The 12,837-nt window shown below is 43.0% G+C and overlaps 1 protein-coding gene across 9 annotated transcripts in view; it reads left to right on the forward strand.

Annotated features, from left to right (window-relative positions):
* Positions 1–12,837, forward strand: part of LOC117428072 (autism susceptibility gene 2 protein-like) — a 213,379-nt gene that overhangs the window by 177,920 nt on the left and 22,622 nt on the right. For all 9 annotated transcript variants that reach the window (XM_058994125.1, XM_058994128.1, XM_058994127.1 and 6 more), the window contains one exon: positions 2,228–2,276. In XM_058994125.1, the coding sequence (XP_058850108.1) occupies positions 2,228–2,276 (49 nt within the window). The remainder of the gene's footprint in view (positions 1–2,227; positions 2,277–12,837) is intronic.

Genomic DNA, 12,837 nt, shown 5'->3' on the forward strand with positions numbered 1-12,837 from the left:
GTCAAAGTAGACTCTGGTTTGAAGGAAAGAGGGCTTCTCCTTGCAATGCAAGCGCTGCATTCTCCTCTCGCTGTCTGATACCTCGACAAGACCGCAGCAGGAGAGAGAAGCACTGAAATGGGGGGGGGGGGGGGGACGGGAGGGGGAGGTGTGAAATCAAAAGGATTTCGTAGGGAAACTGGAACAAATGCCAAGGTTCCTATCCAATAGTTGAATGTTTCCTTTGAGTTCTCACACTTGCGGAAAAAAACTGCTTCCAGCTTAATAGATGTGTGAGAGCTGAAGGCTGTGTTTTAAACATGCTGTGTGTTTTATTTATTTTTTTTCTTTCTGTACAACACGTATGTGATTATAGCAGTCTGGAGCTGGGAGGAAACCAACTGCTATGACATATGTTCAGGTTTCCAGCGCTGGGCTGCTGTAAGAATCTGCAGCTTTCCCAAGCGGGTGGCAGTAGGACTGGGAGTTGAAGCACAGGGTGTGCATTGTGTTGTGTAGTCCTTGAGGTTAATACCAGAACAGCAACACCACAGATAATGGCATTTAAGTTAATTTCCTCTATTAAGTGGATCTTAAAGTTCTTATATGGGCCTTGAGCAATCTGTCACAGCATCTGGTAAGTCGTATTGCTGTGGAGGGCGTGTTGTCAACGGAATTGAAGAAGGATGAAACATTTCAATCCCATTTCAAGTTTTATTGTGATTTTTATAATCCACTAGTTTGTTTTAGTTCTCTGCTTTTAATATTTTCATTAGAATAGATAGATACTTTTTTTTTTACTTTTTGAAAGACTTTATTGAACAATTTAATATAATACACAAAAACAACATTTTAAAAATCAGGTATAGTCATGAAAACATAATTAAGATCCACCCAAAGTGAAAATACATTTTTAAAACACTGTTGACACCGCAGTAAATAAATGTCACATTACAGGCACTCCTCCAGTTCACCATCCTTAACAGCACACGATACACTGTTTACACACCAGACAGAGAGATATAATTGCAGCAGGTGAGCTACATTCTGCTGGCAACTGTACTGAAAATGTGAAATGATGTTTTTTTTTTTTTTTTTTTTTTTTTTTTTTAATCTAAGGAAGCGATCAGGCTTGTTATGTAACACATACGGTTTGATAGTCCTGGTTGTTTTGTGAAGGTACTTACCCGAGTGGGAATGTTTCATTTTTCCTCCCAAAGGCACTTGGCTACTGATCCATACTGAGCAACGGAAGTCGTGATTTCTTTAAAGGAATAGAAATGCAGTGGTGTGGTACTGTGGTTTCCCTGAAACCCTTTTATTTGAATGCTGATGGGGTTGAAGTACGATGAAAGCAGGTGCATCTGGAATCTAAAGGCCACAGCGCTGTTCTTGTATTGAAGTAGAATGTGCTTCTGCTTGCAGGGACATTCACATTGTTATATAGAAAGGCAAGGCAGTACGAGATGAGCAGTGATGTAATACCTGGACTGAGACAGCACTGCAGTTGAGAGGCAGTCCGTGACATGTTATTGAGGAGCATCTTTCTAAGGCTCCCTTTCCTTTCACTTTGTTGATAGTGCCTGCCTGCCTGCCTGCCTGGTCTGTTCAGTGGCTATTGATGGCACAACATTGCCCCCTACTGCCAGCCATGCTTTGATTTCCACACATGCCTGGAGTTCAGTGAGAGCTGGGGAGTGTTGTAAAGCAAGGGGTGGTGCTGCAGTGCAGAGCTGTTTGTGCATTTCTAAAGGTTCAGAACAAACCCAGGTGAATGGAGACTAGCTTGCATTGTGTAAGGCTCTCTCTCCGGGAGTAGCCAGTGGCATGGGATGTTGGGAAGCAGACATGTATGTGGCAGGTTGCTTAGTTGTTTTTATACTTGGTCCTGCCTGCACACAATGAGGGGAAAGCGTTTTACACACCATGATTGTGAAAGGGTAAAAAAAAAAACTGCTTTCTTTCTAATTGTCAAAAGACAATGCAGAAAGCGGTGACACTTTTGTAAAGCCAGTATGACTTCAAGTTGTGAGTGATGCTGCAGCTAAACTCTGAAACAGCCACGTAGACAAGCATTTCAGCTAGTGGTGTCAGTGAATGTGTTTATAGGCGTACGGCTGCATCTAATAACTATTAACTAATCACTGCTGTGTATCACATGGTGTCTCCAATTTATTCTGTTAAACACGGTTTGAAGGGAAGTTCAGAATCAAACCTTCTTAAACGTTTCCTTTCTTCTTTCTTCCAGGCATCTGATGTAGGATCAGAGAAGCTCTTCTCCCCCACACTAAGTAAAGGTAGGCATGGTGTTTCATATTCATGTCCATGTTTCCATGTGTTATTTATGTCCAGATGCTGTATATGAATAGTTTCTCGTAAGATTAAATGTGTGTGATTTTTTTTGCTGTAGCGCCTTCGATTACAAGCATGCGTGGGTGCTTCACGAACCGAGAGAAACGCTACAGTTCCAGCTGAACTGAAGCCTGATTGAAAAGAAATGTCTTGAACCTAGTCTTTACGGGTTAGAGTTAGGGTTATGTAAATTGATAGGTAGGTGTATTGTAACCAGCTTTCCTCGCTGTATAAGCATGTGTGGTGAAGGCTTGTTGCATGCATGCACATCACTGCAGGGCTGAGGAATGAATCCCACTCAGAATAAAGAGACAGTGCGAAGGCTATCTGTTTGAAGTGGGACCGTTCCCCAAGGAAGGAGCAGAGAGTGTTTGTTCCCAGCTGAGGAAGATGACAACAAATAACCCCTGTGTTGCATCAGTCCTCTTCTGAGCAGTCTGAGTGCAATGAGACGGGTGTTTGAATCCAGTGGAGGCTTTAATGTGGTTTCTCTCTGTCTGGGGTCCCATTCTATTCTATAAAGAGGTAAAATCTCATCTGGTGAACCACAACAAAGTATGAGCAAGCAATCGGTGCCAGTGGGAAAACAAGCTGCTTCTCCTCCTTTTCTTAGTTTAATGCCAGAAATAGAGCTGTGAGCTGCAGCCCATGATCTCCACACGCATTGCCATGTAAAGGACAACGACACGTCATAGAACATACGAGGGGCCGATGTGATTGTAGAGTTACCTGCAGAGTGACATCAGGAGGTTCGGGACTTTCCATCCTATACTGTCCAGACTTGCAATACCAACCAAATGCGCTGTTCCGCTCAGCCTGTTCAGGTTTCCTGTGCTGTTGAAACCTGAAAAAGATAACGGACGAAATGAGAAAGGACCGCTTCATGTAAGTTTGTACATTCGTGTTGATAAGACACGGAGCAACAGAGCAGGGCATTTTTCGCTATGGCTTGGGGAGTTTTAGATTAAAAACAGCCCCTCAGAGTGACTCTTTTTAATCGCTGAGAACCTGCACTTTTTTATTTCTTAACCCAACAACTAGATTTCAAATCATCTGTTACTGTGGTTTCAGACCGTTCCTGATGTTGATAGGCAAGGCGTTCCAGTAGTGCACTAATCCTGTTTTCCACAGATTAGCTTCTGCTAGGTTTGCCACCTGTCCCTGTTTTCCCTGGATCATCCCGGTTTTGAGGAAGGTGTCCTGGGATCTCAATACGCTTCCCGGGACACTAAAAGCTCCTGGTTTTTAATCTTATGCTTACACATCCATGTACTGCAGATAAGATCACTTCAGCAACACCGCAATGCCAGTCCAGTAAATTGAGCGTGTTAAATAAATCCAGATTATATTACTGCAATAGACGCACTATATGAATTGGTTGTCAGTACTGTAATAGTAATATTATCAACGCTACCTACTGGATGACTGCAGGATTTCTGGAGAGTTTCATCTTTTAACAGGCGTCCTTCTGTTCAGATGCCCTAGTGTTTTGCCCTCGTTTCTGCAGGAGTTGAGCTGGGGTTAAATACTGAAATGAGATACTGGTTAGTTTGGATACATTTCTTTCCTAAAATGTTTTTAGTTTTTCTTTTATTGTGGAAGCTGTGCCAGCTTGGTCTGTGACTCCTTTTGACTTGCCCACCATGCCAAAGTGAAAAGGCTGTTTTTATGTAACCTGTCTCTGAGGCAGCCTCCTCCTCCTGGGACAGAGAAGAGAAAGCTTGCAGGGACCCATTTTGAAGTGGATTTGTGCCCTTGTAATCCTGATTTAATTCTGACCCGTTGTGCTCATTTTAAACCGCGCATTACAGCGAGCGCTGCGAGCTGCAGGCGAAACGGGGAGCTTAGCGGCTTTAAGAGGCTTAGCAGCAGATGGCATTTTAAGCCAGACTTAATAAATTGTTTCCATTAAACTTACTGGCCCACACATACTAGATTTAAGCCGGGGGAACAAAGAAAATTGGCAGAGGAAAAAAAAAAAAAAGCCAACAACCTTGAACAGAAATATTACATTTAACTCTCTCTGTTTTTTCAAACTTTAGGGCGTGACTTAATCTATTTCTCATATGTGTCTCCAACTGTAAAGGCAAAAGTTCGAAGTGATTTTAATATTTACTTTTGAATACTCGGCCAGCCACCCGAGCCGGCGTCAGACTCGTGGGGGCTCCCGGGCCAAGCCTAAGGCGTGGGGCCCCTCCCTCCTCCCTCCTCCCTCGTTCATCCTCCTCCCACCCACACACTGGATGACGTCCACTGCTACTTTCACATCAGAAATAAACAAATCATTTTAAGAATTCAGAATGCGAAACTGAGAGATCAGTAGACCTGATTATTGTTATAACATTATACCATTTTATATGAATGTCGTAAATTGAAAGTGTGTCACTGAACTAGACTGTACCACTTTTAAGATGACACATGCGCTACTATTTTGAATGTTTGCATTAAATATATATTTTTATTTACTTTGTAGATATCACAGGCTATTGTCCTGGTTGCTATAGCCCCTAAAACCATCTCTGCCAACCATTACATGTCTAAGTATACACACACAGGCAAAGTCTGCTTTTCATAGCAAATAAATGCAGAGTGTGTGTGCTGAGATTATTGTCTGACAGTCATGCACACCGTAATTGTGGTCTCTGAGCTGCTGTTATTGTGCTGAATCAGGCAGAGGGCTGATCCGTTCTCTTATAGAGCTTATGCTAACAATCTGTGATCCGCTGCTTGCATTGAATTGCATTGTTATCCTTTCTTTTGTGATTGGTTTGTTTTTCCGACTGCAGCTTCTTGAGCACTCTGTCTGCTGTCCTTTCACTGCACTGCAATCTATTCTAGTAGTCAAATATTTATTTTAGCCCGGCAGTTCAGGTCGTTTTTGTTCTATTCGTGGCTCTCCTGTAGCTAGACGGTTATTGTGATGCAGTCCTTACCTGTATCTGACCTTGCGTTTGACCCGTTCACTTCTGATTGAGAGCTTGACCTGAGCTGGGTTTGCACCACTTGACACAGTTCTAGAAATGGAGCATTGTAGAGAAGTCTGGGTGTGAATGAAATATAGTACCAAGTGCACAGTGTGTGGTGCGGTTCATTCTGCAAGCTCCAAGCGCTTCTTGCTTATAGCTAAATAAGCTGGGATGTTATATGAGTACTATTCCTAGTATTTTATTGTTATATTTAGTATTAATAATACAGTTTTAACGTGCCTCCCTTTCCTGTCCGCAAGATTAAAACAAATAGAAGCAGTATTGCAAGAGGTACAGTAAAGCACTTGTTTAATTATTAATTGAGCCATTCCTGACAGAGATTGCTTTTTTTAATTTTTTTTATTTAAGGCAGGAGACAGGCTGCAGGGAGGGAAGAGAGCAATTACAGACCTCCCGATAATGAGCCTCCGAGGCTCAAAACACACTCTCTCAATCGCCTGGCGTGTTACCTCCCGGAATGAGCCTCCGAGGCTCAAAACACACACTCCTCTCTCTCTCTCTCTCTCTCTCTCTCTCTCTCTCTCTCTCTCTCTCTCTCGCCCTTCCCAGTGTTGGAAAGGGAATTGCGTGCCTTACACGGGGCCACTGCAGACTCGGAGTGCAGCCATAGAATCTCAACATGCAGTTTCTGCCAGCATGGTATCAAGAACCCACACACTGCATGCAGTGCACTGGCACTGAAGCACTTTCAGCTTGTGCAAGCCAGGCCAATCGTTTTATATGTTAATTAACATGGGCCAGTGTTTTAATTGGAAAATGGTAATTACTTTAGTACTAACAGAAAAAAAAAAAAAACACGACAATGGATTGGAATTTATTCCATTTGTAGAAATAGATTATGCACTCCACAGTGGAAAAATTCATGTAGCTTGAAAACGAGCCTAACACGACAGACGGCTTTTGCCCTTGCTGTTCTAATGCTGCGTCATCTCCTAAGGCACCTTGCACCGCCGACGTCTAGTTATAATTAGCAGCAAGGCAATTAGGAAGGTAGTCTCGCGAAAGCCGAAAGTCCTTTCAGAGCCAATGCAGGGATGATGTGAGGCCAGGGCATGCTGTGGCTGCATTAAACTTACTCCGGTTCCCTCCAGGTTTCCATTCTCAAGGGTTTATTGAGTTTGAACCCACGCACTTTGCTATTCTCTAACCACTAAGCACTCCATGAATATAAATGAAGACATTTAAAAACCCTCACTTTTAAATTCGTTTTTTATTTTTTTTTTCTGTATTAGGCATCTTAAACACTTTGCCTTGCAAGTGAATCACATACACCTGGCTGATGCAGGGGTTCTCAAACCGTGGCCCACTTGCACCTTCTGTGGCCTCATGTCATGTTTCAGGTCCGCAAATGTGGCCCTTTAAAATGTTTGAGAACCACTGCCCTAATGCAACATCCCATAACTAGTTTATTTTAACCATGAACAGATGCAGTTGGAACTCTTGCACCCAAGCCCAGAGGTGATGCCCCATGCCCCAAACCCAGTGGTGAAGCCCCATGCCCCAAACCCAGTGGTGATGCCCCATGCCCCAAACCCAGTGGTGAAGCCCCATGCCCCAAGCCCAGAGGTGACGCCCCGTGCCCCAAACCCAGAGGTGACGCCCTATGCCCCAAGCTCAGAGGTGACGCCCCGTGCCCTAGACGAGCGCATGCCCTTTCCTTCACTCTATAAAACAAGCAATCAAAGCAATTAAAGCAATCAAAAAGTACACAGAGGTGTACTTTTCTTTCTCATCCCAGTTGACAGCTATAGATGTTGACAAAGCTTCAGTTGACAGTCACTGTTAGCCAGCCTCTTAAACCTGGCTTTGATGCAGGCTCCCGAGACTTCCTATACAAGCAGCAGTCTGACAGGTAGTCAATACGGTGCTGTAGTGCACAGAGCGTCGCGGCGCTCCAGCTCCCCAGCGGAGGCTACCTATGGAGCAGAGCAATAGGACACCTCCCAAAGCACAGAGCTTCACCGGCCCAGGCTACAAACACAAAGTGATTTTGACGGGACGCCCCAGAGGGAGTTGTAAATGACCACCGGTCATCTTACATTTCATTCAGAGCAGTGAAGAACAGGGCGTATGCGCAGGAGGTTTATTGATCCACTATAGATCGTGTGCTCTCTGGGCCTGGGCCTGAGTCATCCTGGTGTTAAGGGAAGCAATTTACAGGAAGTCACATGTTGCCACTTACCGAGCGGTGCTCCCGTTCTTGTCAGCATTGCATTTCAGGCTGGGTTGCAGAAAGGAAATGGCATTCAGTACGCCAGCTGTGTCGCTGATTAGTGGATAGCGTGCCTCTGCACATCCCCGGATCGATTTGAGTTCTGAACTGTAATAGCTTAGTCTCCCGGCTAATCTCTGCTTTGAATAATGCGATTGCTGATAACGGATTTCTGTTCTGGGTTTGTTTTGTTTGTTTAAAGGAATCATCTAAATCTGTTTTCTATTTAATGTTGCCGTGCGAAATTCTTACATCTTTTAAGGTTTTCAAAAGCTGCTCAGTCTATCTGGTTTTGCCAAATTTGGGTGTTTTTAGAAATGTGGTTCCCTCCACTGCTGTGTGGCTTTAGAACTTTTTTCACTGCTCCTCTATAAAGGCCTACAGTCCATCTTGAAAGTTTTTTAAGCTAAGGAACTTCTCTCGTGTTGATGTTCCTGTTCAGGTATTTCACAGGCGGAGGGGGCTGTGACTTGTACAGTCCAGTATGTAGAAGGCTGGAGCGGACAGGCTATAATCTCATACAGCGGTGTGCTCCCCTGGTTGCTGTTTGTTTTTTATGGATCCTGACCAGAAAGGAAGCAGGGCGCCACCTCTCTTTTTTGGAGAGACGTCCTCCTAAAGAGCTATTGTACGACACAAGCCTGCTCTCTCCGTGAACCTCTGTGTGCCTCGTCTGCGTGGTCTGGCCCCGCGGCTTCATGTAAATATTTTCAGACCGCAGACGTTTGCAGCCAAAGGGGGATTCAAAAAAAAAAAAAAAAAAAAAAAGCATACATTCCAAAGAGTAAGAGCTTTGAACGTTTATCCCTCTGCCCTGACTGTTGGAGCTTGGGCAACCGTCATTCTCGCGACTCTTTCCCACTCAACCATTCCCTGCAGATGTGCTCCGTGAATAATAACAAACCCACATGTATGCGGCCGTTGGCTTTCTACAGTAACAGTAAGTGGTGTTTTTTATTGTTTTTCTACTGAAATGGTGCCGGCAGTTTAATGAGGCTGTAAAGATTTTTCTTGACAAAGGAAAAGTATTCATCTGGGCTATGTCTTCCCCTTCAAGTTGAGAGAAGTTGCAGTCCCAACTGTGGCTTAACCTTCCTTCATGGGATGTATGCCAGCTTGCAAAATACTTCATACTGTACCGTACTCAAAAACAATGAATGAACAGTCCAACTCTGTATGACAAACTGACCCTTTCTGTAATGTATGAGGTGAACTGCAATCCAACAGGAAGGGGTTTGAAAACCCAGCACTTTCGAGGTCTTGCTGTGCAGACTTTACTACATGTTCTACAGCCCTTATAACTGGATAAAACCAGGACCCCAAAGAATGAGAAGGACTGGCATTTCATTTTCATGCAAATCTTTGGAGCTGCCAGCTTCTGCCTTCAAAAGTAAGAAGGCCATTCAGACGGCCGAAGGAACGCTGTTTTATTTGGCAACATTAGAATCACAAAAGGTCGGTCATCAAAGCAAACAGGAAAATCACTGGAGGGCGTCAAGAGCCAGAGCAGCTTTTCACTGATCTCCTGATTAACACATGCACTGGCTACAAGGAGAGTGTAGTCTGCTTGTGGAGCAAAAAATACAAACTAACATTAAAACAAATGAAGAGCTTCTCTTTGTCTATAGCAACGTGCTTGCATTGTGACCCATTGATTTCATTTTTTTTATCATTTCAAACGCAGGGTGATTCACATGTCAAGGCAATAAAATTGATTTTTAAAAAAAAGAATGCCAAAACGAATGGTTATCATGCTTCTGCACAGATCTGAGGCTCATAGCTCATTGCAGCTGACTTAAAATGGATCCATAGAAGCTCTCAGTTATAATGGTGTATTCAGGGATTGGACCAAACGCTGGAAAAGCCTGCCGTTTGTACATTAGCACACGCTTTTCCATAAATGTGCAGTGACTGGTTAGAGTAATTTAACCCCCCCACCCCCACCAATATGTATTGTGGAATATATAAAAGCTGCATCTCTTCTGGTTTTGTCCAAGATTGTGTACAGGAGCAAAACGCTTTTAAAGAATCTTCCTACAGCGCCGGAGCAGAGGTGAGTCTCCTTCATTGCCAGACAATGGCCCTGTCATACAGTCCTGTCATTTGGTTTAATGTGCCTTTTGTTCTTGATAGCACTTGATCTCTCTCAGCGCTCAGAAAGCATGTTTAAAGGAGCGCAAACCTGTCTGGTACATCAGTATGTTCATTCGTGTATTTCAGATGTTCAGCAGAGATATCGTTTGACATTACAACCGTTTTACATGCATGCGATTTGCAATCCATTCCTAACGTGTCTGTGTGCTTTCAAACTGAAAAAGCAGAGTCTGCTATATAAATACTGGAGGGAATTGGGATATTGTTTCAAACACTCAGCCAGCTCAGGAAGAGTTCAAAGAAAAGAGTTTTAATCTGATTTAAAGAGTTTTTGTTTTTTTAACGATAAAAGACTAAGCCGCTTGGTTTAAGAGGCTTTCTATCTTCCTTTTCTTCCTTTCTTTCTTTCTTTTTCTTTTTCAAAGCAAGGCAATTTCAGGTCTTGCGGTCAGCAATGATTGTTTGATATACAATAAATAGAAGGCTTGCCCCTGAGAGCCTTGGAGCACATATTAGCCTCAGCCTGGTATATTAGACTACAAAGAATCCAATAACGCTCTTTTGAGCTTGCAGCAGGTGCATTTAAAGGGAAAGCACTTGGATATTAGATTTAGCAGCGACTGGCCATCTGTGTCTCCCTGTAAATTGTTTACAAAAACTTGAACAAGCTCCCGTCATCCTGCGCTCACACACACAGACACACTTGACGACACTCAGCTCTCTGCAGAGGTCAATAACTAAATCTATTCAGCCGTCCATGAAATGAAGGGAAGGGGAGGGGGGGAGGGGGGTGCATTTTCTTCATGTTATCAATAGAAGCTTCAAGCACGTCTCCCGTGCCACCCATTTACAAAGAATATGTTTTGAGGCTTTATTGAAAGCAACGCAGAATGAGACCCAGTGTTCCCGTGGAAATTCACTGAAAATGAAAAATCATTTTGGTGCCTGTGCCGTTTTATGAAGACCATCCGACTAGTGAAGGAAAATACCTGGCTGTCTTGATAGGCAGTTTTCGGATGTGTTAGTTACTAGAGCCACAAACAGACTGATTTATTATTATTATTAGTATTATTATTATTATTATTATTATTATTATTATTATTATTACTTAGTCAATCAGGAGATGCTTTTATCCAAAGAAGCTTACAGAGACTAGGAGGTGAACTATGCATCAACAACTGCAACAGTCACTTACAATAGGATGTTGGATTTACATCTCATCTAAACTTGTGTTGACTCATCCAAACCAGTCACTCCCATTTGCTTCCATTCCTAGCCTGGCTTTAAATCTTTTGATGCAGACATATTTTGGCATTAATAAACACAAACATGTCAAATGTCCGTCCCTCACATCACATGCTGATTTAGGAACTGGAGGCAGCAGTTAGTGTGCACGCTTACTCCAGACTGCGTGAATGTGCACACGCTCTTGACGTGATGTTTCCTGTCATTGACAGGAGCCTGCTGTATTGTTTATTATTTTCTTATACTCTTCAGTAAGCTTGTTGGCCCGTATTGTTAATTATTTTCTTATACTCTTCAGTAAGCTTGTTGGCCCGTATTGTTTATTATTTTCTTATACTCTTCAGTAAGCTTGTTGGCCCGTATTGTTAATTATTTTCTTATACTCTTCAGTAAGCTTGTTGGCCCGTATTGTTAATTATTTTCTTATACTCTTCAGTAAGCTTGTTGGCCCGTATTGTTAATTATTTTCTTATACTCTTCAGTAAGCTTGTTGGTCTGTATTGTTAATTATTTTCTTATACTCTTCAGTAAGCTTGTTGGTCTGTATTGTTTATTATTTTCTTATACTCTTCAGTAAGCTTGTTGGTCTGTATTGTTTATTATTTTCTTATACTCTTCAGTAAGCTTGTTGGTCTGTATTGTTAATTATTTTCTTATACTCTTCAGTAAGCTTGTTGGTCTGTATTGTTTTATTATTTTCTTATACCCTTCAGTAAGCTTGTTGGTCTGTATTGTTTTATTATTTTCTTATACCCTTCAGTAAGCTTGTTGGTCTGTATTGTTCATTATTTTCTTTATACTCTTCAGTAAGCTTGTTGTTAAGGTAGCAGCACCCTCCGAACAGCCGTTTTCCTCTGCTTCTTTTGACCCGATCCCTGAGGTTTCCCAGCTCTGGCCTTGTTCACTCTGTCACCAGGCTGCCTTGCTGAGTTACCCCCTCAGTCCATGCTGCCAGCCGGGGGAGGAGGGATGGAAACGAGATGTGACAGGCCTCTGTGGCAGGAGGCAGCCGTCAGCAGCCCCACAGGTTACGAGATGAAGCTGTCTTGATACATTTTCACGGATTGGCCGAACACCTTTCCCTTCTTTTTTTTTTCTTATTCGTCATGCTTGGTAACCCACGGCAGCGTCGCTGCCAGACAAAGGGAATAGCAGAAGGATAGGAATCGGAGCAAATGCACCTTTCGTGTGTCCCTGTAGGACATTGTTGTATTCTTTGGCACTTCAACACAGAACAGTTTGTTTGTCTTATTGCAGCCCGTTGAATCCATTGATAATTTAGCCGTTCTACTCTATCTCACACTTTGCTGTTGTGCATTTGAATGTTAGCTAGGATAAGGGCAGTCAAAAAGTCCAGAACTACTAAATGTTCTCTGAGTGACTCAAGGCTTAACCCCCACCCCCCCTCACATTCTACAGAATGTATCAGCTCTCTGGGTGTAAAATCACATTCTGGCTCTGGGAGTGCCTAATGATAATATTGTAAACCTGTGCAATTAAACAAATACCTCCAGAAATCGTTGTATTTGAGTCGTTAGGCACCACCCAGCCTAAATCCGTGATGTTTCTAACAGTGATCTTGTTCCGCTCAATACCCAACGTTGTGCGGTGTGTTTCTGGCTGTGGGTGCCACACCAGGGTGTAGACTGCAAGCTCTGAGGTTGGCGCTATTGATCATTTTAAGCTGCATTGAGAAGTCTGGGGAGGGTGTTCAGCTCTGGGACCTGTGTTTATGTTCTAATTGGAGCAGTTAATACATTTCCTCTTGATTTGTAGTGAAGAATCAATAGCAGCTTCCCTTCCCCGGAGTCGCAGCTGTGATCTCATTATCCCTGTGCACTGAGCTTATTCTAAACAGCCGGGTTGCGTTCTGTCACATGTCTGCACTTGCTGCACTGCCATGCTATAGTATTTACATTTCTACCTGTAATATATTACGTGTCATCTTTATCATCACAATTGTGCTTC

Source organism: Acipenser ruthenus, chromosome 21 (assembly GCF_902713425.1).
Source record: "Acipenser ruthenus chromosome 21, fAciRut3.2 maternal haplotype, whole genome shotgun sequence".
Classification (NCBI taxonomy): domain Eukaryota; kingdom Metazoa; phylum Chordata; class Actinopteri; order Acipenseriformes; family Acipenseridae; genus Acipenser; species Acipenser ruthenus.